The sequence below is a fragment of the Falco peregrinus genome, chromosome 3 (genome assembly GCF_023634155.1).
Source record: "Falco peregrinus isolate bFalPer1 chromosome 3, bFalPer1.pri, whole genome shotgun sequence".
Lineage (NCBI taxonomy): Eukaryota > Metazoa > Chordata > Aves > Falconiformes > Falconidae > Falco > Falco peregrinus.
The window spans coordinates 113563641-113590010 of NC_073723.1; the positions used below are offsets into that span (position 1 = coordinate 113563641).

At 39.1% G+C, this 26370-nt stretch overlaps 1 protein-coding gene across 21 annotated transcripts in view; it reads right to left on the reverse strand.

The window, feature by feature from the left end:
* Nucleotides 1-21645, reverse strand: part of KIF1B (kinesin family member 1B) — a 96864-nt gene extending 75219 nt beyond the window's left edge. For all 21 annotated transcript variants that reach the window (XM_055798868.1, XM_055798864.1, XM_055798857.1 and 18 more), the window contains exons 1-2: nt 21319-21645; nt 15743-15930 (exon numbers count right to left, since the gene is read on the reverse strand). In XM_055798868.1, the coding sequence (XP_055654843.1) occupies nt 15743-15848 (106 nt within the window). In that variant the 5' untranslated portion in view covers nt 15849-15930; nt 21319-21645. The remainder of the gene's footprint in view (nt 1-15742; nt 15931-21318) is intronic.
* Between the last annotated feature and the right edge of the window lie 4725 nt (nt 21646-26370).

A 26370-nucleotide genomic window follows, 5' to 3' on the forward strand; every position in this document is an offset into this window, starting at 1 on the left:
TTGTGTGTAGTTCCTATGTGATAGCCTTTAAATCCCTGACTTAAGATCAAAAAGCTGATCTCCAACTGCCTTTTCAGCTCTTGCAATCCTTGACTTCATTTTCTTTCCAAGGCATTCATACCTAAGAATCTAAGAACCTTCAGTGAGTTAGTCACTGAACACTTTACAAATACCAGAATAAACGTGCTTTTTAAAAAACCCTTTTTTCTCTTCATCTGTAAATTTTATGCTCTTTTCCTTTTCTCACATCCTCTAATTCTTTCAATATCTGACCCACAGATGTGCATTCCCCACAATTAACAAAAGCTCTTCCAAATACCTTTCAGGTTGTTGGTTTTGGTTTGGTCATTTGTTTTGGGTTTTGGTTTTGGGGTTGGTTGGGGTTGTTTGTTTGTTTGTGGTCGTCGTCCCCCCCCCCCAGCAACAAAACAGCTTCCTATAACCTTTGCTGGGGGCTGGGGAGGACGGGACCGACAGACAGGTAGTACAGAACAGATTCAGCTGTCATTTTAACGGCATATGGAATGTCTGTTGTTTCTGTATTCCAGTGAGGGTTCTGCTCTTGCTGCAGAAATGAATCTCTACTGCTTTCTTCTTTTCAGTACTACAGCACTGGAAATACTTAAATCTATTCTTTCCAGCAGCTGTTTTCAACACCATCTGTGTAAGGACAGACCGTAAAAAGGCATACTCTTGAGTATATCAGAATTAGATAAACCACCTTGGATTTACACACACCTATTTCCATCTAAACCAGCAACTTGCCTCTGGGAGCGATACACAGATTATGGTACGTGCAAACAAAATCCATAGAAAAAAAAAGCTATACAAAGGTGGTGACAGTTTTCCTGGGGATGATTTACATCCTGGTATCAGTCATTCTAAACAAAGGATGCTTATTTCTCACATATTTGTGCCAGTTAGACTATGCTTTGGGAGATGGAGGCTTTTCCTTTCCTTTCTGCAATAAATAAGACTTCTAACACCCACATCTCTTATTATTTCAAACACGAACTTAACATCACGTTGCACCGAAGTCTCTGAAAATGTCGTTAGAGAATCCCTACTAAAATTAAATCACTCTTCTACCAGATGCTGTGTCCCTGAGCAGGGCTGTTGTCCAAAATCACAATGTGGAGGAAAGATCACTGTCTGGATTGCAAATAGCAACAGTTGCTACACTATTTCTTGTGGCCAACTCCATCTCATTTGGATGCACCTTGAGCTGACATTCTTGCTTATAAAAGCTGAGAGACATGCAAAGCCAATGAATAATATGCCTTGCACCAGTACAGTATCAAATGGCAAAAGTGCTTGTGGCTTTGGAGAGCAACATGGGTATCAACACATAACAAACTGGTAAGCTAAGCAATCATATATGGCTTTAGTTTCCTTTGCTGGTTTTAACCAAACAGCAGTACATCTACAGCATGCTATTAAACCAGTTCTAAAGTGCATAACAAACTCCAGAGAACAACCCCCCTGCCCCAAATCTGAATGAGCTCTCTCCTTCCAGTGTATTACAGACTGCTACAATTCAACAAATCCTCGTTTCTTATTCAATTACTTAACATCAAGCTCTGAAAGGTAAGGAAGAAGTAATGCCTTGTACCTGAAGCTCCTACCCAAAAAAGCAGTACAAATAAAAACCAAGCTCCACATCAGTTCAAAGTAACAACCTTTGGGGGCGAACATTATTTTCTTCAGTTGTTTTGGGTTATAATGTCAAGGGAAAGCCATCTAACCATTGAAAGCAGAAAAAAAGCAGCAATAAACAGAACCCATTCCTAGGTACTGTATAACACATTTTTTTTCAGGTATCTACTTCGAATTGTATTGTCGGCATCTCTCCTGACAATATAGATTCTGCTGCTTAATCTCAACAGCAAACCTTTGTAAGCCAAATTTTTGATAATAGTCACATGAGAGGAGTCACGGCATTGGTTACCCAAATGTCACATTGATGCCGTTTTATTTGAAGGTGCAAATGCCATCAGAAAGAGCACTTCAATCTCGCTTATCTACCTCGTGGCACAATTGATTTGTCTCAGAATCAACAGTGAAGTAGCAAGTATCCATAACTTATTCTCTTCCATTTTTATATTGTTGTCTATAAGCAAAACGGACATTTCTCTTGGCCAAGGCAAAGCTGCACTTGGTCTCTCCAAGGAAACAATTTAATTGCCTTCTAAGATTCTGCTGTGTCAGAAACAGAAAACAGAACAAGTAGCATAAATTTCAGTATTATACAAAACTAGGTTTGATGTGAAAATACATGCTTCCCATTAACTGTTTTTTAAAACACCCTAAAAATCTCTAGGAAGTCTACCACTTCCAAAAAGAAAGCAAAGAAGCCAAACATTTAACCGAAAGAATAGCCAATTTTTCCACTAAGCTCACTAGACATAAAGGTACATTGAACACCCATGAAAGACAAGATCTCTAGCTATGCAATAGGCTTGGTGTTTCGAAAGGCATTACAAGCTTGCCATTATAGTTTCATCCTACTTGCTTCAAGCTTAAATTTGATCCACCACACTTGTGATGTTCAGGCACCACGATTTGCGCAAGTGGTTCCACTCTGCCCCACTTTTCTTTTTTAAAAAAGACATATTATTATTTTCTCAGACAGGCTTTCCTTCGCGCCTTCACACAAAGTTCCATGTCCAGGTCACTATTTTGAAAACTACTTTCTAGGATGCATGGTTTTTGTAAAGCATATCTTCAGAATCATATCAGGAAAGATATTATTAACGTGCAAGAAGGCAGCTCTGTCAGAGGTTGGGAATGCAGCTGCCTGGCCAAAACCTTCCACTGCAGCAGGAACGGGTAAGAGGAAACCTCTCCTGGCTGCCAGAAAATCTGCATGCTATCCCTCACTAGCGTGATCCAGTCACCGGCTTTTCACTCAGCTTCTAATCCAAGCCTGAAGTCTGTTTATGCCCATTCTTGTTCCTTACACAGAGTCTTACATCCTCCCGTTTCAGAATCACTGGTTTAACCGAATTCTCAGTCTGTCTACAAATAAGTCCAGCAGAGCTGGCTGAATTAAGAAAATGTAAGATTACAACCTCAACAGATTTCAACTGGACTGAAACCCTCTTCATTTGGAACACTGAGCACCAAGTAAGTAGCTATCAGCATCAGTCATGTCTCACTGGGTCTGAGTTTGAACCAAGCGATCAGATATACAATAATGTGAGAAAAGACACCTGAAAGATGACAGTGAGGCAGCTAAGAAACCCGGAATTCAAGTGGAAGTAACTGACCTAACTTGAAGGTCTAATGCACCAAGCATCATCTTTGGAAGGACCAGCAAATCCATGAAATCTAGCTGCTTTTAAAAGGAAACTAAAGGATATTTCTGAAGAAATTGAAAGGCTTCTTACAGTACAGGTAAGCTTTATCCTAAATTCATACACAAAATTGGAAAAAAAGGAATGATCATGAAGAAATTAGAGTGGAGTAGGCAACACTGATTTTATGTACCATGTTATTCAGCAAGCTGTGTTTTCACCTGGAAAAGGAAACAAGTAGAATTTTAAAGAAAGGACTATTTCCAGTGTCTCCAATATTGCTTTTCAGTTGTTTTGTTTGTTTTTTAAATCATGCAAGGCTAAGATGAATTGTACTAGTGAATCATGAAATAGGTCGTCATCTATCTCCTCTCACCATAGCAGACTCATGGTATGGTAGCAAGCTAATGTTTTAATTACAGAGCCTCAGGAAACGAGAACAGCAATGAGGCAGACAATCACAGCAGGAACACATTAATGGCCTTTTTATCTTACAGAATAAATTTGGTTATCTGCTGTTTCAAAGGTCCAGTGTGGCAATTAACTCTTCTGTTTGCAAACTGACACTAAAGCTTTGTGCTGCAGCTACAATTAGTTACCATCAGCATGGCACCGTAGCAACTTTGAATGTTGGAGCTAGTCTAAGCAGCCAGTTTCTGAGAAACTCAATCCCTTTTTCAGGCCCCTTGCTTCACCAAGAGCCAACTTCTTAGGTCATGTGGAATCTTTCAGCTTTCCACAAGTTAAGTATTCTGCAACAGACGGGATATTTTACAAAGTCACCATCTCCTATACCGTTGCTACTGAAAAGGGTTACATGCATTAACTCAAACGTGGAAAGGGTGAAAAAGTTGAAGATACTATTTTCTGACTGCAGCGTCTAAAACACTCTTCTGGGATCAAAGGAGCAACCACAATTTGGGTTAATGTCCACCATTTACCTTTGGAACAGAAGGCTGATTAAAAGGCATGAGAACATGAATGCTTTAAAAATACACTCTACAAATTGTTAATTTGGGTGAGGGAGATAAATGCCCATATTATTCCTTTTCTTTACATAAATTACCAATTACCAGAAAATTTTAATAATATGCTTCACCTTAAGGCATAATATGTATATCCATTTTCTATCTTTGTAAGCAAACAGACTAAATAGAATGTGTGAACAGCTATGCAGCATTACCATTTTATTTGAAGCTGTGTATTTAACACCCACTGCCATCCCAGCCTAGAGACACAGCTTGCATTTTAAAAGCTTATTTCTCCTTACGGTTCTACAGCAAGTCATACAGAGCTGCTGTATGCCATCTGAGGTGTCTCTAAAGCAGCAGTCATCCATATATTCCCTGAAGCTCAAGTTCTTTAAACAATTCTTTTTAGTTGCTTAGTTGTTTAAGTTCAGTGGTGGTTTTCTGATACCTGTAACTACAAACATATGAGTTTTACATATCACTGACCAACAGTTTCAAAACAAATGTCTTCACACCAAACAATCTAAAATTTCCTATCATTATGAAGACCCACGTACTTTAACTAATTAGTGTACAGGACAAGTATATAGAAGGAGCAGTACAACCTAATAAAAGATAAGGAGAAAACAGGAGCACAATTAATGAAGGAACTATAATTTTAGATGTGCTGTATCAACAGTAAGAAAATAATCTACACATAACATTTAGATTTTAACATGCATTTACTTAAACAAGCAACTTCATTTCTTGGCATAAGGTACTTCCACAGTCCATCCTACTTCTTCCTTAATTAACATTTTTCATACCATTCACCATCTGCTTTATCAGCTAGCACAAAAATAACATACACTTTCAACCTTTCAAATCTATGAGATCAAATTCATTGCTAGTTTTTACTTTTCGCAAAAACTGTTACCAAACTTTTAAAATAACACTTCACTATTGAAACAGCACCCATGTATTTTGTGATCTGTATTATTTTGCATATTTAAACTTTTTTGCCTTACAATCCAATCTTGATTTGTTGAAGCTCAAATTCAAAAAGCAGACCTCAAATATGTTATTTATTTTACAATTATAACCTGAGTATGGAACACAACAGAGAGGTGATGCAAAGTTATAGTCTTCTAGGACACTTCTGGAAGCAGTGCTCTGTCTTCTCACCCCTTCCTAAACATATACATAAACACATTCCCACTTCAAGCCTTCATTTCTGGACTTACACTTCCACTCCCAATTAAAACTAACCAAGTCAACAGAGAGTGTGAAACCTACAGAGAAAGAGCTGGGGGGGGGGGGGGGGGGGGGGGGGGGGGGGGGCGGGGGCGGGGCAAGCAAACTTATACAAGAACAGCCCCCTCATTCCATTCCCATCTATCCAGCCACATCAATATTTTTGCAGACAAAAAGAATGTCCAAAACTACTTCTTAACCACTTAAATGTCATGTCAGATTACAACACTGAATTCACAGTCCAAAACTCATCTGTTTCCATCCCAGTCAGCACTGCTCCTCAGCACGTTACAGATTTTGCAGGTTAGAAATTATCTGCAGTTCAGTATCTGGAGATGCAAGCAATTCTTCCTAATAAGCTCTTGGAATATAGAGACAAGAGCACAAAGCACACAGCAAGTAAGAATTTGAATTTACTCTTTTATCCCTCATTGCATTTAAAGTCAAGTCACTAGATTCAATAGCTCCACCTCTCTCTGTTAGCGATGAGAGTCGTGTTACAGGGCATTTTGCCACTAGACATGCCACATATTAGTCACTGTAGGGTGCTCCAGTGAGGAACTGACTAACTGCAGTTTGCCCTTCAGACAAACACCAGCAGACAGAATTAACTTGGGCTAAATCCTGGGATTAGCTGATACACAGTCTGCGCTGGAGGGAGGTGACAGACTAATAGATTAATATTAAAAAAAAAACAAAACACCAAAACAAAACAACCCCAAAAACCCTATTGAATGCCAATCAGAAATGAAACCCAATAATGCTGTAAGTCAGGTATGGAACTAGAGAAACTAAGCTTCCATCATTTGTTCAATACAGCCTGCTTTCTGTTGTTTACATCTTCCATTCCCATCCATACTGCTACCACATCTGTCAATGCTGAAGACACAAAGCCTCTTTAATTTCTATGTATGAAATAAAATTAGGTTTCATCTCACAAGAGGCTTCACATCAGCCTCAATAATTCTCCCAGTGGTAGCAGTAACCTACACAGAGTACACGTTCCTACCAAACGCCAACTTACTAAGAGGTAATAGCTAGTAAAAAAAGGCACTGTGCTGTCTTCACTTTTCTTCTCATTAATCATTGGTAAAGGAACAGAAAGAAGATTTCAAAAAACATGCGAGTCTAGACAGAACTTAGAAAGGGCTAACATTCAGGGAAACAAATACCAAGTAATTTATTTCTGTGCCTTCTTCAAATTATTTGAATCAATGTAAGCAGTAGTTTCATTTTATGATGTCTGAATAATCAGTTCAACCAATATAAAAGATCTGGGGCTTTCAGAATTGACTCCACAAGACCAAATTAACATTAAATATACAGTCTCTTAAAAAGCATGGGTATGGAAAATAAATCTGCACCATCTGTAGACTGGAACGACAACAATGAGACTATGTTCCTTACCAAGAGCAGGGTGGAGCAGGCATTCTTTATTTGTTGGAATGTGAATAACACCCCAAAGACACGTTTAATACAGGCTTCTTTCCTAGGCATACGTTGCAATCAGATATATGGCTATACTGTTTTTATAAGAGAGACTTTCAGGGTTGTTATTATAAGAGATAAATTAAGGGAAATGGACACTTCCAGCTTGTAAAGCAGTGCTTGCTTTTCAAAGCATTGTTTGCATTTTTCAAATCATTAAAAGGGAAGGAAACCAAGTAGAAGCTAAGAACAGCTCCTTTGGAATTCAACCGGATTCTCTCCCTACTGTGGAATTTCAACCCTGTACTGGGAGAAAGGTTGGATGGGGGAGGGAGTTAGGCTCAACAGCACCAGAGCAAGGTAAATGCTTGCTCACAGAAGCTGCTAGAAAACCACTCTCATCCTCAGCTGCTCTTACAGATCCAAGTGCTATAAATACCATCTCTTCAGCTGGTGTTCTTGGAGAACAGCATGCCAGCAGGCTTTGCACCAAGTGAGAGCTAGTCGAACCATACTGTTCTACCTATCAAAAACCTGAACTAAAACCATTCCAAAACTTCCATTGTCAACTGGTTACCTGAAAATGGTCTATTGCAAAATATGCTTATCAGGTCTATGTATGCAAGGCTAAGTATGTACGGCTAAGCACTCTGAGTTGAGATGAATTCTTTCCTCACATTTTCTGTTTCAAGGCAAATAAAACATTATCTCCCTCCACCCCCTGCTTTTATGTGACTACATCTCCAAGAGCCAACAGCCTTCTCCAAGGGCCATTTTGACCTTCAGACACATGCCAACACTACATTAAGAGAACATCATGTAGCACTGGAATCCTGGGGAGTCAGTTCTGCCAGCCTCAGTATGTTAAAGGATTCATGTAGTGAAAATACCCAATTCTTACAGTAGTTCCCATTGACAATTTGCATTTTCTTTACTTCCACTTGCATACTGAAAGGTGTCACATTATTTAAACATTTCTTAAAAAGAATCAGCTCTAAAGCCCTAGTTCTACATGAGCAGGCACTAATTCTGAAGGGGCAGCATTTCTGTTTACTCACCACTGACAGAAAACTTCTCTGGGTTCATTAGTAATATTATCTCTCAACTGCAGTTCTGTACTAACTTCATAACAGTTTTTTTAAACTTAGTCCACCTGCTTTTAACATTACCCAGAACATTCTAGCCATCCCATGGTCTTGCTCCAGGCCCACTACTTGTCCATTAAACAAAAATTAATAAATGATAAAAATCATTAAATATTCATGTTCTCCCACTGCCCTGAAGTAATCTTCCAAATAGATTTTTTTCCCCCTTTTTTTTTTTAAGCATGCAGAATTAACACTTCTCAAGTTATTTTGATACAACCATGAGAAAGGCTTTAGGAGGAAAACCAAGCACCTAGAAAAACTCAGGTTTTTTCTTCTCCAAAAAAGTATTCAAGGCTTGTAACAAAACATATCAACAGTCAATAGTGTAGGGCATTCAGAGCCAGCGATTAAGACAGACTTATGGACAAGCAACAGAAATCCCTAACCCTGCACAACATTGAGCTCTGATGTTCATGTATAGAGTCTTTGCTTGTTGCCTGTATCCAGCGTTACCTGTTACCCACCTTATGACTCCCACTCCTAGAATGACCCAGTACTATTAGAAAAACACTGGAGAAGCAAAACAAACTCCCCATGAAATTCCACTACTGGAGCACCTATTTAAAGAGAACAGCAATTGTCTCCATTTTCTCTTAGAGACAAACTTGCATTTAAGCCTTCTGTCACCTGTTACAGGACTTGCAACAAATAATGTAATTGGTAACAGCACAGTCAGGAGATGAAGTTGGGCGACCTCTACTATTGTGACTTCTTTCACTTCTCTTTCAAACCAGTTTCCAATTCACCCACCCTCCACACAACACACAATTTATCCTCCCATAAAAGAGCCTGTTTTGATAACACGTCTACCACCAATGCAATGTACTATTAACATATTGGACAAGCATTCATTTAGTTTTAACCCCAGTTATGAGGATTTACAGACCAGAGAATCAGGGCAGGGGTTAAGTGACTTTCCTCCAGTGCTGTTTATTTCCCCAAGACAACCTCATCATGCAAGATACAAGCATAAAAAAAAAAAAATAAGAACAAGCTGTTTGCAGAAAAAACACTACACAAGACATCCTTCTAGAACCAATGCTTTTTGTCAGGCACAAATCATTAGAAATGGAGTAAGACTTTTATGTATCTAAAACTCTGCATTTTCAGAAGACAGATGGAGAGTTTGAGATTACCTACAAAAATGAATCCACCTATTCTATACTTCCATTGAAAATGTCTTACATAATAACTTAACCTTTTTTTATGCTCCTGATGAGACAACTACAATGTACTCTTTAACTTGCCTTTAACATATAAAAATAGGTAAAGCTATATAAATTCCCATTACTTTACAGTCTACATGTACACAGTACTAGTCTAAATTAAAAAGTTTCTTGTAAGGACTTATCAGCAATTTAGACCAAATTGTTTCTATGATACAAGTTCCTTTGTGAAACTATCCAAACTATGCTTACAGAATACTACTACAGAAAAAAACAAAACCAAACTTATTCTCCTGAAGGCATACACATACACAATAAGGTTTCTCTTCTATTCGGTGTGTCTTTTCATTACTGAAGCAGTTAAAAATTAGGTCAGAAAGAAAAAGTTCAGGAAACCATACTTCTTTCCCCCCTTTAGGTTTGAGCTTCTTTGAAAGAGGTTACTAAGTTTTAGAGCCACATAACAACAAAAAAGGCAAAAATTAACAATATACCCATCAATGTATACCAATAAAGTACTGCCTGAATTACTGATGAAGTTACCTTGCTCTATGAACCTCTCAATACTTTTGACTTTTGTATTATTTTTCAAATATCAGCAATTTTAGTATTATATTTCAAATATCAATAGACAAACACACCATAAATCAATAGCCTTTTAAGTTAAGGCCTGCTTTCCCACCCATTTTTATTTTGTTCCAGAACAATCACATAAAGCAGGACACATCTTAGAAGGAAAAAAACCAAAACCACCAACCAAAAAAAACCACAAACAGAAAAGGAATTCAAATTGGATGATACTCTATGAACTTTTTTTTTTTTTAATTTAAATACTGAGGTTTAGATCAGAGCTTTATAAACCTTAGAGAGAAAAAAACCAACCAACCATTAGAAGAAAAATACTTTTTTCCTCAACAAATTAACTCCAGAACACCTTCTGAAGTTTTGCCGATGCCAAGGATGCCTGCCTGAGAACCTAACTGCCATGTGTCTACAGCAGCAGCTGTGACTATTGTTACTGGCAGATGGGACCGCTCCACTGTGCCTGTTTTCATTAAACATCCAATACCTTAAACAGTCCACAAAACAATCCTCCAACATTACCAAGCCACAGAGACTATCACTGAGTTAAAATCCAAATAGGTAATTTTCAGTCCTAACCTGAGGATCCAGTTGCACTCATATCTTTCAAGATAACCTAGACTGTGCAGGCACATTTCTACATTAATATGGTTCATGGCAAAAACCAGAACATACAACAATCTCAGGTGAACAAGAATTTCCGAATTTTCGTTTTACTCTGTCACTGGCACCCACAAGATGCTGAAACCTATCTATACTCACCTAGTGCACAATTAATGTAACATCAATTGCAGAAGACATATTCCAAGTAGGATACTTTATTTCTCTCCTTCATTAATTCAGTTTTCTACACATTTACTTAGCTCTTTAAGAGTAAGCTAGTGAATATCTAAATGCTGTCTTGTAGCTACTAGCTTGAACTTCTGCTTTATTTTCATATGGTTTTATTTATGCATTATTTATTTACATACAGAATTATCAAATCACTTCCACACAAAACAAACCGCCCAAACAAGGAAAAAAAAAAAAACCACCAGAAAAACCACAACACTAGGGAAGTCTTTAGGCATAGAATAGCTTAGCTTTTTGTTTCAATAATCCAAGACAGCAGCTGCCAGCATTGTTTTTATTTCTTACATTTTGAAATCTGATACAAGAATGATACAAAATCTACTGACACACAAAATGCTCTTAAGTCTATAGTTCACCTTCATCTCATGTTATTACACAGCAGAATCTTTTTCCTACTCATCACAAAAACAGTAACTAATTAAGTGGACAGGCAATAAGTAATTAATACATTGTGGGTAAGATATTGTTGTAAGTCATTCCAAACAAAAAAGTGAAAAAGCAGGAGTTAAAGACAAAACATATTTGACCAAGATATACTGCTGACCATGATCTATCTGTTCTTGAATTATTCATTTCAAAAAGCTGCTTGTGAGTTTGACCCAGAGCATGATAAACCACCTACCCAGTAATTTAAAGAAAATATTAAAGCAGATGAATTTTCACATTTATATAAAGACTGGAAAAATTAAACACAGTTATCTCAAAGACAAAAGTATTCTTTCTGAACTTTACATGTTTCAACAATAGGTGAGGTTTTATCAATAAACCACCACTGCAAAAAACAACTTAAAGGTCCACCGAATATGCCAAATATGAAACAGGCAGCATCAAGCTAACATAGTGAGGACTGCTGACAGAGGGATCACCCTAGGGAATTAATTACCAATATGAAAAGCCCTCAGAGCCCACTGATGTTTCCCTTCTCTCACCAGGAACCCTGGCACTGCTGACTACACTACAGGCAATGCTACAAGCACAACTATACCGTGCTTAGGCCTGAATAGGTACGTGCGCCTGAGACTTACGGGCTTATGTTCATATCTACTAGCGACCTCTGTATAACAGACAATATAGATATGCTCATAAGAAGATAACTCCAAAAGAAAACAAAGCATTTAGGTCAGTTGAACCCACTTAGCTAGCAGATGCTTTTGGAAACAATCTTATGTTCTGTAATATCATATCTAAGTGATAATAATAAAAAAAAATAATGGTCATCTTTATAATCCTACTCAGTTACAGTAGGTTTTTGATTAGTGATTTGATGGTGACATTACCTTTTCTTTGGAAAGCATTTTGCATTTCCAAATTAACTGAAGTAGTAAGATTTTGCAGCTTCTAACTTCTCCTGTCTTTAAGAATTCCTCTGTTATCATCTATTTTCCTACCCCCGCTTCTCCAGTTTCCACTGAAGAGCTTTTGGCAGTATCATTCAAATGGATACCATCTGCAATTAGATATGATCTGAGCAGCACAGGCTTTCTGCCAAAATACCAGCCCCTTAATGCAGTCAGCACACGTGACTTCAGCTGGACTGCAGAATTTCATTTTTGCAATATATTTTAAAAACATAAAGACTGACAATTCTTATAGTGCAAGCTAGTGTATTACTGCAGATCAATACCTTTGCAACCATAAAGTGGAAAAAAATTTTTTGTCTTGTCATCTTAGTATAGTAGCAAAAAAAAAAAAAGAAAAAAGATACACAAACAGTATGTTTCAAGTACCAATTTCAATATTCCCATATTTTGCATCCTTCTGACAAAAACAGAAGTCCTAATTACTCAAAATAAGTGCCATTAACATTGAGAGCTAAAAACCTTTGTAAGAACTCCCATTTTCCTGAGATTAAAGACTTATATAAAACTGTATTCAGCTACACTGTCATTTTTTAAACACTGAGAAATGAGAAAGATGGAGATCTACTATGGATCTTGATTAAAGGTCTTGATCTTCTACAAGGAAATGACATAAAAGCCAGATAGGATAACAAGTTAATTCTGTAGAAGACCTCAAGCCCACAACAAAATTACACTTGTTTTGCTTCTAAGGCAAAGTTAAACTCAATAACAAAACTGAGAATAAGCTTTCTAACCCAGGAGGATGCACCGATTTGCTGGCAAGCCCACCATGAATGACAGGCAATCTCAAAAGCTGTAAACAGCCAAATTCACACAAAAGCAGACAAACAAAAGCAGCGTGTCCGGCAGCAACCCTGGTGACATTCTGATTTCAAGAATATACCCTATTATGGATGTCAAAACACACTCCTTTTTTCATACATTCAATTAAAAAAAACATAAATGGAGCACACCTGTGATAGACTTCATTAACTGTATCTCTATAGTATTTTCCTTAAAATAATGCGAAGCACCTAGCCCCAGTTTAACTAGGATGTAGTCTCTGCCTGTATCAGCCAATTCATTTACAGAACAGACTTGGGACAAATTTATAAACTCGGGACCCACAAAAGATTTGTAGAACAGCTTGGCCAATCAATGCTTAAAGAAGTAAAGTTTAAGTAACAGTCAAAAGCCCTTCTTAGCTACCAGACTTCACACTGTCTCATCAATCCTGTCCATCACAATAGTCCATTAGGCTAAATTCCAAGACAAGGGAACTGTTAACTGTCTTGAAGGCTTAAAATAGTCACTACTCAAGATATCACTAGCCTCTTGGATTTGCCTCCTTTCAACTTGACTAGTGTTCAAATGAAAAAATAACCTTCTCAGAAGCAAGGTATGTTAAGCCTTGATCATTTCACCAACACTTTTGAAAGTATGAAGCAGAACCTCCATAGGCTAGAATTACTACTGAACTCCCTTTATTTTGAAATTGCTGCAACAGGCACAAGAGTCAAATACATTGTCACTTTGTGTAGTCGGCTTTTAGTCAACAACCTCAGACATTAATAATGAGTTAAATAATGCTAACTGTGAGCTGCAAAGACTGAGGGATCATGAAAAAGAATCCTGACAGAAACAGCAACAGCACTCAGCCCCCAAACCTAACACGTAGCCTAAAAGCACACCAGAACAACTTCAACTTGAAGTTATGTGCATCAACTTCATTAGGAAGATTCTTTGGAGAAAAGACTTCCGCTCAGGTTTTTTCCCCACCAAAAAATTCCTTATTCATATATTTTATTAGATGATCTTCTTCCACTCAACAAGTAAAATTACCCCTGTCTGCTGCTTCCTTCTGTATTTCTCCTCTAAGAGAGAAATACAGGGGGAAAATAGCCCACAGATTGTAAAAACATGTAACTGATGATTCCTTTCCCAGTCTGTAATGGCCCCTGATGACTTAAACCTGACCATCTGTCATATCACCCTTCTTGTATCAGAGCCACAGGACTCAAATAGAAGGCTACAGATTAGAACATTTCCAGAGCACAAAATAAAGCCAAAGCTGTGAAGAAACTTCCAACTAGGTAAGTCTGGTAACATTTTTCTCCTTTTGAAAGCTGATGCAGTTCCTTAAAAACACACCTTTGTAGTGCAGCCCTAGCATTCAGTAACAGAACCAATGTCTTTTGACACTGGTCAAGAAAAGGAACCACATTTCAAACTCAGACAGCTTGCCAGAGATTCACTGGTCACCTTTGTCACTGTACCACAAACAAGCAGCTTCCACAGGCTCCTGGAGTTCAAAAATCTTAAGCATCTAAAATTACTGCTGTCATGTCATGACAGCAGCAAGAAAACCTATTACAGTGGCACCAGTAGTGCTGTTGTAGTTCACAGCTTGGTGGCATTTCTGTAACAAATGCCATCTAATGAAGTCTATAGTTCTTTCATTCTGCACTGGTTTGGTCTGAAAGTTGGCAGGCAATGGTGGGATACAAGCACCTGTTTCTACATGAGATGATTTCTAAACATCCCTCCGCACCAAATTAAGTGTAAGTTTTGAGATCAAACTAAAACAAGTTTCTTTGGGCAATATTCCACATAAGGTCTGAAGATAAGAATTTACTGCACTGAAAAGCAAGCTCTCTTCTGTATGATGCCTCTCTTCCAATGAAACCATAAATACTGTATATAATTTAAGTGACCACAATCAGGACTTAAATTCCTTTGCAGAAGCAGGCTGAAGTACAAGCTTGACTAAAAAAAAAAAATTAATATGGAGGAGCTTGTATGAAACTTCCTTTGTATTAACAAGCATAAGTAAATACTCAAGTAATTGACAGCAAAGTAACTCTGTGTTCTTGGAACCTTATTTCCTATAGCTATATAGACAAGATGACTCTACTTGATTACCTAACAGTGAAAAACTACTGTAACAGCAGCAGTTTATAGGTAGAGCTATTAGTCAACACATGAGCAATGATGCTGCAGCAAATGGCATCAATACTGTCTTTACCTTAAGAAGCAGGTAAAAAATAAAACTAAAAAAATAAAATAAAAATCAATAAATGGTGTGCCCATACTCATTTTCTCATAAAAGAGTCTTCTCCTCCAAACTACACCCACAACAGTTAAGAACCCTAACAGTTCTAATGGGTTAGAAAATGAGATGATTTTATGTAGTTTGCTATTGTGACATTGTTTAGACATCTGATCTATAAAGCATAAAACATCCTTTTCTCCTCAACTTTCTCACTCAAATTATGCTCCTCAACAAAGGCACAGAGTGCAGAATAAGCACACCAAGAACTAAAGCACCAGGCCCAAGCAGGAGTTACACCACAACAATTCGCATGTGGTGGTCTGCAATGTCTCACTGTATCTATCAGTCTACACGATATTCGCACACACTTAATAAAGTTAAAAGAAAATTTTCACCTTGGTATTACAATCTTTCTGTAGAATTCTCAAGTCATCAGAAGCAAACACCATAAACTGCATCAAAATCAAAATACTCATCATTCAGTCAAAATTTTTATTCAAATTCAGAGACCACCCAGTATGCAACAACAGCCTCAGAAGAGAAGATTCCCTAAAAGAGTAATTCTATATAATATAATGGGCACGTGTTCAGTTTACTCTGACAAAAAGAAGAGTGTTAAGCAGGAAGGGAGAGGCGAGAGAAAGACTCCCTTAGGAGATTAAAAAAAAACTTACTGGTTGAGTTGCCTTGCATCTGGATGATACATTTGGATTCTTTGCTGGTTTCTCGAGAATTGAAGGGCCGGACCCGAACAGCCACCTTCACTGAAGCCCCCGACATTCTGGTTGCTTGTATTACAGTCAAGAAATTGAAAGCGAAGGGATCAAGAGTGTTTCAGGTTAATCCTTCTTGTTGGTGTTTTCTGAAGAGAAAAATATAATTTAGTTATTTACAGCTATTGCGTTAAAGACGTTGATACAATTAGGGAGGTTCAAAGTTGTTTGATTACTTCAATTTCTGCTCTGCAATCACCCCCACCCCACCCACCTCCCTGAAGGCTGTCACTTCAAAGACAGAACTGGAAATACACTTAACAGCACCAGTACACTGTCTCCTTAGTCACTTCTGTCACCTGAAGCAGCTTTTTTGAAGTGTACAAACATATTTGTTTTCATTACTTGGTTTTCCTCCCAGAAGGTAGGGATACCAATACCAAAATGAAGACCTGGTTGCAACATGTGTTAGGCTTAACCTAACAAAAGTTAATTTTAGCAGTAAAGATACAGCTACTTAGATTTCAGCATGAGGTAGCTAACCGTATACTACATATCTAGGTTCTCTAGCTGTCAACCCTTGCTGTCACAACACATTAGCAATAACATTAACACAAGCGTGATGGGCCATATCACACTGACTTTCAATACACACACCATTCCAGAGAAAAAGGTGTATCCAACAATTTTAAAGAACCCTTTGCATTCCTGGGAAATTCCTCTTCACAAAGGAAATAAAAACTCATTTCCTACTCTATATCTAGTGATTAAAGGACACAGCACTCTAAGGAAGAAGAGGAATTAAAGATTATTGCCTTCAGGGTAAATATTACTACCTATCTTCAGAAAATGTTCACTAGTAAATTCATCTTCATTATCAAAATACTTGTTCAAATCCTACTGCATCCAAACGATGAAGCACTTGAGTTAGCAGGAAACTATTCCAAATACCCACAATCCAAACTTCAAGACAGATCTGAGACACTATTGAAACATAGGGTTAATAAAGATTGGTTCAATTGCATTGTCCTCAAGGAACTTTTTCCATTAGAACAAAGTTTTTCACTTGGTCTACAAGTAAGCAGTTTAACTACTGTCACAGGAGTCAGTACTGAAGCTAAAGATGCTCAAAAAGCAGTGAGATTCAAAGAAAAAAGCCATCCAGGTCTAGTAAAAAGCTACCACCCTTAGCCAGGAAAACCTCCACAGCACAGACCCTCAGAACCTGGAAGACTATACTGAGAACAAGATGACATGGTTGATTTATCCTTGTATTTTAAACACCTGCTACGGCCACTGCTGAAGACTAGATGAATCTCTGGTCTGACTCAATGCAGTCATTTCTATCTTGAATCTGAGGTAATGTGGGCCGAACTCTACCATGCACAAGTCACTATGCATGGGCCAGAAATCTTAACATCATCTTTTCTGGTTAGCTACACACCACGTATCTAATGAAATGCTCTTTCCATGGTTGTAATCACAGTGCCACAAAAATACAAAACTACTAGCAGATCTCAAGTAGCAGCATTTCAGCTCTAAATTAAGTTCTACAGCTGGTAAAATTACTTATACATGCTTAATTCAGGTTATGACACAACTTCACACAGTACAAGAAGTTCTTAATAAAACTGCATTACTTCATTAATGCCATCCCATGGTAAAAGGCAGACACTCAACTACTCCAGGTAGAAGTAATTTAAAGTGTTCCTTATTTTAGAGGGTACGCAAAGCATCCCATCAGACCAGAAGAATAGGAATGCCTTTATGAACAAGCCAACTGAATTTCAATGTCAGTGGTACAGAAAACTGCTAGAATAATGATTCATGAGACAGCCACATCGTCAACTTCAGGTTACTATAGGATTTTAAGAAATTTCACTAAAAACTTAAACACATAATAGAGCAAAGAAGTAATGGGAATAAATTTGCATGCTCTTCAAAGTTTAATGGAGATTCTGGGTTGTTTTAGAGGACTGCTTTACTCACTCTTGCCAAGAAGTGCCTGCTTTTATATAACAAAGTGTATCAAACACGCAGCTTCATTATAAACCTTCTTCTTTAGTATCTGCTGTGCGGAATTTCTGCTCTCCCTTCTTAGCATGACCCTTGCATAAGTACCTGTGCCCTCCCATGAAAGCTAAGTGACCAGACTAATCCTGATACATCCCAGACATACTACTTAACTGACCCTGAATACTGCTACTAGAAAACAGGAATGTTACTGTATATGGCCACTAAACATTCTGTTTCTGAGTGCAAAAATCTGTTATTATCAAGTTCATAGTAACACAGTTTATAACTTGTCAGATTGCAAAAAAAGTTAAGTCAGTGGAATTTCATAGGGTGTAGCACATCACAGAAGCTCTAACTGACAGTGGCTTAGTGGTTCTCATCTTTCTTTTCCTCATCTAGACATATTAATGTGCAAATCATAGTTTTGTCAACTTTCCACAAGGACCAATGAATACAGGTTAGGCCATTAATGACAGGGATTTTTTAATATTTTTTTAAGAAAACAAAAATACAACCAATGTGTTCTTATAATATTATTTATGAAACAGAGAGCTCATTTTCCCTTCTTACTGAAGAGTCCCACAAAGAAAAATTTTTTTTCTGATGTTTTCACAGAAATACCTCTCAGAACACTACATTAATTTCTGCAGGTAACTAGTATATCTAGGACACTGGCAAACAGAAGATGGAGTGAAAGAATCATCTACTTAAAAAAAAATAAGTAATTCCTGAGTACCTCTGAACATCATATTCACAAGATTAAAACATGAAAAGCACATCGCCAGTCTCCATGTGTACTAGCTATAAATGATAGCCTTCTTTAAGACATAGCTGTGAAAATACTCTTACAAAACAGATCACAAAATCACCAACTACAGCATAAAAATTTAACTGCTAGATTTTTGCGATTACAAACTTTTCCAAACTCTTAACTTTTGCGCTCAAAGAAAATCGGATGTGGAGCAATTTTAAATCTCATTCATTCTCAACTATGCTATTTTTCATAGCTGAAGTAAGCAAAATGCCTAATTGTAGTTGCACACGGATTTTAGATGTTTTGAATATAGTCTCACTATGCAAGATTTAATTTTCATTAATAAGAAAATTAACCAAAACAAATATATCTTTCCAATCCATAAGTTTTTGGGGTCTTGAAGGATTTTCCCGCCCCCCACTCATCAGTAATTTTAACTGGTTGGAACATTTTAGAAAGGTAGTATTGCCCTCATCATACAGAACAATAAAATAAAGTGAGACCAAGTTGCATAGCTTCACAGATAATAAACTGCAAGTAATTTTTCAGGGTTCACATTTCCAGTAGTATCAGTTACTACTACAAAACACTGTCTATAGAGTGGTAAGAGGAGATGTAACTTGCAACAGAGCAAAACAAAATGTGCAATACAGTCTGTGGTACAGATTTGGTCAAACAATCTTTAAAAAGAAAAAAAAAACCACCCTGTATTTTATATTTTCATTATATACTTACTTAGAAGGCTGCCATCCATGCTAGAATGAATCATTCTGCTAACGTCCTGGAAAGAATCTACTAGCTATGTATCTTTCAACGTTTAGTCCGTATGATTCCAATCAGGAACCAAGTAAAGAAGGGAACTGCATGCTTGGGTCTTTGACATGGTATACCACTGGCTCTAAAACAGGTGGTGGATAATATTTGAGTTGTTTAGTGAGCTCCATCAGCACAAAAGCAAATCCTACATATTAATTTCACACTTATTTTAAACTGTTATTAAAAGATATCCACCATCCACCCTGCGAGTCACACAGTAAGGCTCAATATTAAAGCATGTCATTAAACAATCTAAGTATCTTGTCTGTTTTCTGTTATTCAAGCTGACAAATCCAATGATATTGGTCAACCACCCTTCACAATCTTAAAGCACTTGTAACTGGATTTGGACTTTCACACAAACATTTAAGGAAACAAACTCTTCCTTGGATCCTTGGATGTATTTGAAAGTTCTGACAAACCAGTTTTTAAGCAAGGTCAAAACACAGAGCATACTGCTGTTTTTTGAAATAAAGTTACAAGCAGAGTAGGGATTACGATGCAAATTATTATTTATATATTCAGAGAAATTGCAACAAGTCCAAAGCAGTTACAAAAATAACATCCAGAATCCATATCTCTACAGTGAAATAAAAAAAAAGAAGAAAAGAAAAAACCACCACCACACATCACAAATGAAGAAGCATCACTTTTATTTAATGTAGCCAGCCTTGCATTGTGTTTGCATAGGTATGCCTACCAGAGGATATGCTAACTTTTACACAAAAAAAATTGCTTGTAACTTAATCGGTACAACAACTCTAAAGAAAGAAAATGAACAAGGGGTAGAGATTAGTATATGGAAAGTTAGCAAAACAGCTGTTAGGAGCAGCAGGGATTTATGAACGAGAGGACCCCAGCAAATCCAATTTTAGGTCCTCGACTACGGATCTGGTAGTGATGACAGTCTGATATATCAGCTGAACTCATACACTTCCAATTGCTATCTTTGTACTAAGTGAAGATGCCAGATAAAACAGTGGTGCAGAACTTGGCGCGGCACTGAAAACCTGATCGTATAAGCATATGGCTAGTTACCAACATGCCAATGTACTGGATTGTGCCATGACAAAAAGAACTGAGCTAAGAAGGAACTGGAAGTGAAGAGAAATATACTTTAAAATTTAGTGGGAACAGATTTTAAGCTTCAGAGAACAGATACGAACCCACCATCTGCTTCTGGTGAATTCTAGTTCTCCAACCTCAATTTAATACCCATATTCTGCCAATGACCCCAAAACTACCAGGCCTGTCATCCCGTCTCCTGACGCCTGCCTCCTGACTCCGCTCACAGAGGATTGTCAGATCATCATCTCAACATGGCTGCCTCAGTAATTGTTCTGTACTGAATCCAGGGACAGAGCCACTACCCACAGGTCCACAGAAAACACCCTGAAAACCACAATCCTTTCGAATTCTTGCGTCTTGCAGCTGGCTGAGGCACTGTGCCTCTCTCCTGGACAAGCAATTACCGCCTCCACCTCATCTGAGCTAGAAAAGAGAGAAAGGACGGCGAAACGCGGCGAAATTCGCGACCCACGCAGCGGACGGGATTCGGACGAGGAAAAGGACGGGAAACGGCCGCACCGCCATAGCTCGCAACGCCTGGGGGAAAGGGGAAGGGAGCGTCCCAGGGGACAAGTATATACATCGGGCAAATGAGGAGGAAAGGCCGAGTCAGGCCCCACGCCCTTGTACCACTGCCCTGACAGCTCCGGGCCACCCCGGCCAGCCAGCACTGCTTGCTGCCCCCGCCACCTCCCAGGCCCCATCCCACCCGCGGCGCCCCCCTCCCCCCTCGCCGAGCAGCTGCGCAAACCGGCAGCCCCCGCCTTCCCCCACCGCATTACGGCATCCACCCCACCCCCGCCCCGGCTGCCAGCCGGCCCGGTCACCGCCCCCCGGCCCCCAGCGCCGGGCCGAGCTGCTCCAACGCAGACCACCCCCTCACCTGGGGACGCGCGGGGGTATCCGCAGGACGCGGGCGGTGCGGGGCCGCCGACGCTGTCAGCAGCTGGGGAAGGCGGCGGGGCCAGGGAGGCAGCGCAGCGCGGGGCGGAGCGGAGAGAAGAGTGCGGCCATCCCCATCACGCTTCGCCGCCCCCACCAAGACTGGGAGACCCCCCCCCGCCGCCAGGAAGGGAGCGACAAAGGCGAGGGAGGGCAGAAACGGGGAGGGAGGAAAGGAAAAGACAGCCCGCGCCAGGCAGAACGAGCGTAGCGCGCCGCTCCCCTCAGCGCCGCTCCCACACTGACAGGATCGCGGTGCCCCGTGCCCAAGCCCGCCCTCAGGGAGGGGGGGACGCCAGTCCCTCCAATAGCTGCGCGCCGGTGCTCCCGTCTCCCTGGATTCCACCAATCGCCAGGCGCAGAATCGGCGCGTGCCCGCCTCCCGCCGTGCCAATCACAGGCTGCCACAGCCGCGCACCAATCACAGCTCGAAAATGCCCGTCCGCAATGACGAGCCTCACTCCTCCCGCTGAGTCAATCCCTCCGCCGAGCCTCGGTGACAGAGTGAGTCGGCTCTGCTCCATCCCCAGCCAATCAGAGCTCGGGATGGAGGCCGGGTCGCCCCTCTTTCAACCTATAACGAGCGGCGTAACCACCTCGCCGCTGGGCCTTAGCGTGTGCGTGCGCGGCGCAGGCCAGCCCGCCGCGCGTCCGTGCCGAGGGAGTGAGTGAAATCGAGCATTTGTGACTAAAAAATTCTCTCAGTGTACGCGGCTGGTCGGCGCCCCCGACTGGGGGAGCCCGTGCGCGTAGCTAGGCCTGCTTGCCGAGCCGCGGCGGCCGAAGTAGCGAAACCGTTAGCTCCCAGTGGAATTCCGGGTCCTAAACAAGGCCTGACGGTGGTCGTCCAGAGGGGAGGGATTTACTTTCCCTCCCCCCGCTCCAAAAGGTTATTTGAGCAGCTTATTTTTTGTAGATCTCACAATATAAGTGATTGCATTAGTCAATGGTGGTGTATTAACTCCTGCAATTTCAGTAATTTCACACAAAGTAAAAATGGTGTGGCAATAACATCAGCTCTAAAGTTCCTCCTTTCCATTAGTACTTTGATAATTCCTACTGCTAGAAACAGGGTTGTCTTTAAGTTTATAAGCATTTTAAAATAATAATCCATGAAATGCTTGAATTACGTATTTTCCATAGATGCACCATCATAAACAAATTGGATTTAAGCTGTTGAGAACATTTGGGACCTGAGATTTCAAGGTTTATTTCTGTTCACAGGCCCCTGACTATTAACTACATTAATCTTCACTGAGTCTCTCACGTTCCCCATCAATTTCAGGTTTTGGTGAGAATGAGATATTTATTACTTAGTTAAGTGAAAAGTGGCTTTTCTCCCTAACCCATCTCACTAAATGCACCGCATCAGCAGCTGTGTCGATGGATGCAAAAGCTTAACAATACATGCTTGAACTGTGGTGGGTAGCGAAATCCTGCCACAGAACCAACAATGTAAAAATAGGTGCCTTTCTTATGTCCTAGAAAATACCGTTATTTGAATTTTGGAAGAGTTCCCATTGATGGGACATGTGATTCAGGGATGTTTTTAGTGTGGTATAACTGTGCTAACTTCTATCTAGGGCCATGCAGAATTAGGTCAGCTATAATTTCTCTGGAGAAAAAAAAACAACAAAAAACCCACCTCAAAAACCAAAACCAGTTTCAAAAATCTCTGTAAACTGTCAGAATACTGGGTGTGTGCTGTAGTCCTTCAGAGTAACAGACAATGTGATTAATTTTGCTTCAGCAAAGTTGGTGTAGAGTCTCTTCAGAACAATAGTTCCTGCATCACTGTCTTATGTCCAGACTTGGAGAGTACTCAGATAGGATAGATCCAGTATGTTCATTCAGTTGCTTGCTTACAGTCTCTTGAAAAATCTGGAAATGTCCAGAGAAAGTCTGGTTAAGTATTAAGGATGAAAATGGTCAAGGGTATGTGACATACCCTGCATAGCATCACGGAGGTCACTCACTGCAACAGGAGACAAGAGGAAAATTCCCCTTTAAATATCCACATATGGAGTTGAAAAGTGGTCAAGTATTAAAGCAGTCATCTAGCTGGTTGTGATGCCTTTTTAATTATATAACTTAAGCATTTTATCTCCATTTAATTAGACTAGCCTTCTCAATACCATTTTTGAAAGTCAGGTCTCCTTAGGTAATTTATAATTAACTTACTAAAAAATGTACTGAAGTGCAATTCTACTGCAATGTTCTACCAGTGATTTCTCTGTAAAGAAATGTGTCCATTCCCTTATAGGAAAGGGACCCGTCTTACTCCTTTTGTATGTTTCTGATCAATACCATGTAACCCCACAAAACAGCAGAAACAGATTCAACTCCCTGCAAGCACGTGTGCATTTAAAACTAGAATTTAGTCATTTCTTTTCAAGAAAATATTCACATAATGAAGGTCTCTAGCACAATAAACATGTCCTTGAGCATTAGTATACCAGAATGAAAGGAAGTAGTAGTACTGTGAAAAAAAATTTTAAAAACACTTCTTGCATTTATATGGTACAAATAAATACAGCTGGTTATCAGATCACTGAAATACACTACCTGAAATTGGGAAGCCTGTTTAAATACAGGGGAGAGGGTAGGTTTAAGCTAAGCGATAATGATGACTGCTACATTGTAGTGCAGTGCTCCTAGGGACTGTTAAGAGTCAATCTGCTGCTGGCTAAAGCAGCATCCTCATCCTGCTATTAACAGAATTAGGCTGTCCTTGCTGCCAGCAGGGAATAGTTGACAGGGATGTAAATTGTGCTATTACATAAGTGTAGATTGTGATATAATAGAATCAATTGTACTGAATTGTATTGCTGTAACATCAGCACTTGCCCTAGTAAATGCTCTAGTTGCATTCCTAGAGGGCAAGAAGAGACCAACAATACAATCTTGTGACTTCAAATTTTCAAAGAAAAGCACATTTTGCAACATTTATGTAAATTAGTCATTCCTAGGATGAACAAGTCACAGCTGAAAGCCATTCAGATTATCTGCAGATACATGTCAATGTCAAAGATAATTTGATCAATTGATAATTTCTGTGATCTTTTAATATAAAGTCTCTATTGTAATAAAGTTACAGTTGGATTGGACACTTTAGTGGAGGGAAGGGAAATCACAAAAATCAGCAGGTAATGTTTTTGTATGAATTTAACTGTCACACAACTGATATGCTTTTATGGGAGGTTTATTCTTAATCCAATACTAACTTCAGCTTTCCTTTTCAGTTACTCAAATGTCCACTACCCACTGAAAGACAGGGTTTTGAATCACTTTTGTACCAAGATGACAGCAATATAATGGCACTTTCAGTTGCTTGTATTAAAATACATTTCATAATTCTGCCCATGAACAATGAATTCAGGAGAGTGTTTGTCTGAATTCACACCTTTGAAATACTTGACACTAGTTCTCCAGATAAAATTGTTTTAGCCACTTAATGTTAGCCTTCATGTCTTCTGTAATACCTGCATTGATACATTTTCAAATGATAAATGTATACCATAATTAGACAAAACAGTTCAGTAATGCACTTAGCTATTTATATTCCTCAGGTCAAAGTCTGATATGATGGCAGAATAAAAAATTCAGTTTCTGTCTTAATACATCCTACACCAAATGTAAATATTTCTATTTCCCCATCAGTCAAGGTTAAGGGAAACATCTTCAGTTTGTTCAAACAAGTCTTCCAGTTGGTACAATGGAATAAAAAGAAAATTTAAAAAAATAGGATTTTCATTTTATAGTTGTATTAAAGAGCTAGTTCCATACAGATTTTCTGGTAAAACGTTTACAGTCACAACTCTTTGATACTAGTTATAACACTTCAAATGTGAGACATCAAGAACTATTAGAGAACAGCAGACCTCAGGCCCTGTACAGGCTACACTTAAGCAGCCAGCTTTTTTTCATTTAAGGATGGATTATTTCTGCTTGTGCTCTTCTCATTTTATAACATTGCTCACTGATTCCACAGCATCCTTATTTACAGAAGGTGGTGGTGTGTCTTATTTGCGACAGCTGAAGAAAATCAGAAGAAAGCATTTCTTCCATCATTTCAATACATGCATAGTCTGTCAAGAAAAGTAAAAGCTGTTTGATATTAACTTGCAAAAACAAAACCAAACCATAATGTGAAACCATAGCAGTTTAATCCTCCCCCAGTAAAAAAAAAAAAACCAAACCAAAAAACACACTGCTGAACAGCTGTCCTCCATCATATGAAGCATAAGTTCTGTGATGTTTCTAGAGATTTCACACTATTACCCTTAAAAGTAAGGTGAAACATTTCAGAGTTCTTCTTCATGTAGAGAGTAATTACCTCTTCACTAAAAAAAAGAAAGCACACCTAGAAAGTTATAGCTCCCTGCGTGCCCTTCTAACACATTCAGAAACCATGACAGATGTGGATGGCGAATGCCAGCTTGCAGATAAAAGCATAGCAGACTTCAGAAGGGGATTTGAATTTATGGAAGGAGTGAGTGAAGGGTTAAGGAACTATTAAACCAGTCACACAAGCTCCTCTGTTCCAACAGTCCATGCATGCACAAACTTTGGAATCTTCCTTCCACCCCTGGAGAACACACACACACACTCTCTCTCTCTCTCTCTGCAGGGGGGAAACACAAACAAAAAAACACCCAAAAAAACCCAAACCCCAAACCCACTACCTCTTCACATTTTAATTTCGAATTACTTGCACATCTCAAAGGTCAGCACTGGATTATATATAACCTAGCCAAAACTCCCCCTGGAGCCTGCACCAACTGTCACGTAGCTATGAATAGGTACAAGAGTCACCCACTTGGGAACATTCAGTAGTTTGAAATATTACTGCTATCTGTGTGCACAGGAATTTTTCACATAATGTACTACCTCTAAATCTGAAATCACTGTCAGCAAACCTTAACAAAGGCGCCCAACAATTTGTATTTTCTATACTTTACTGACACACTTAAAGGAAAGACAAAAGGAAACA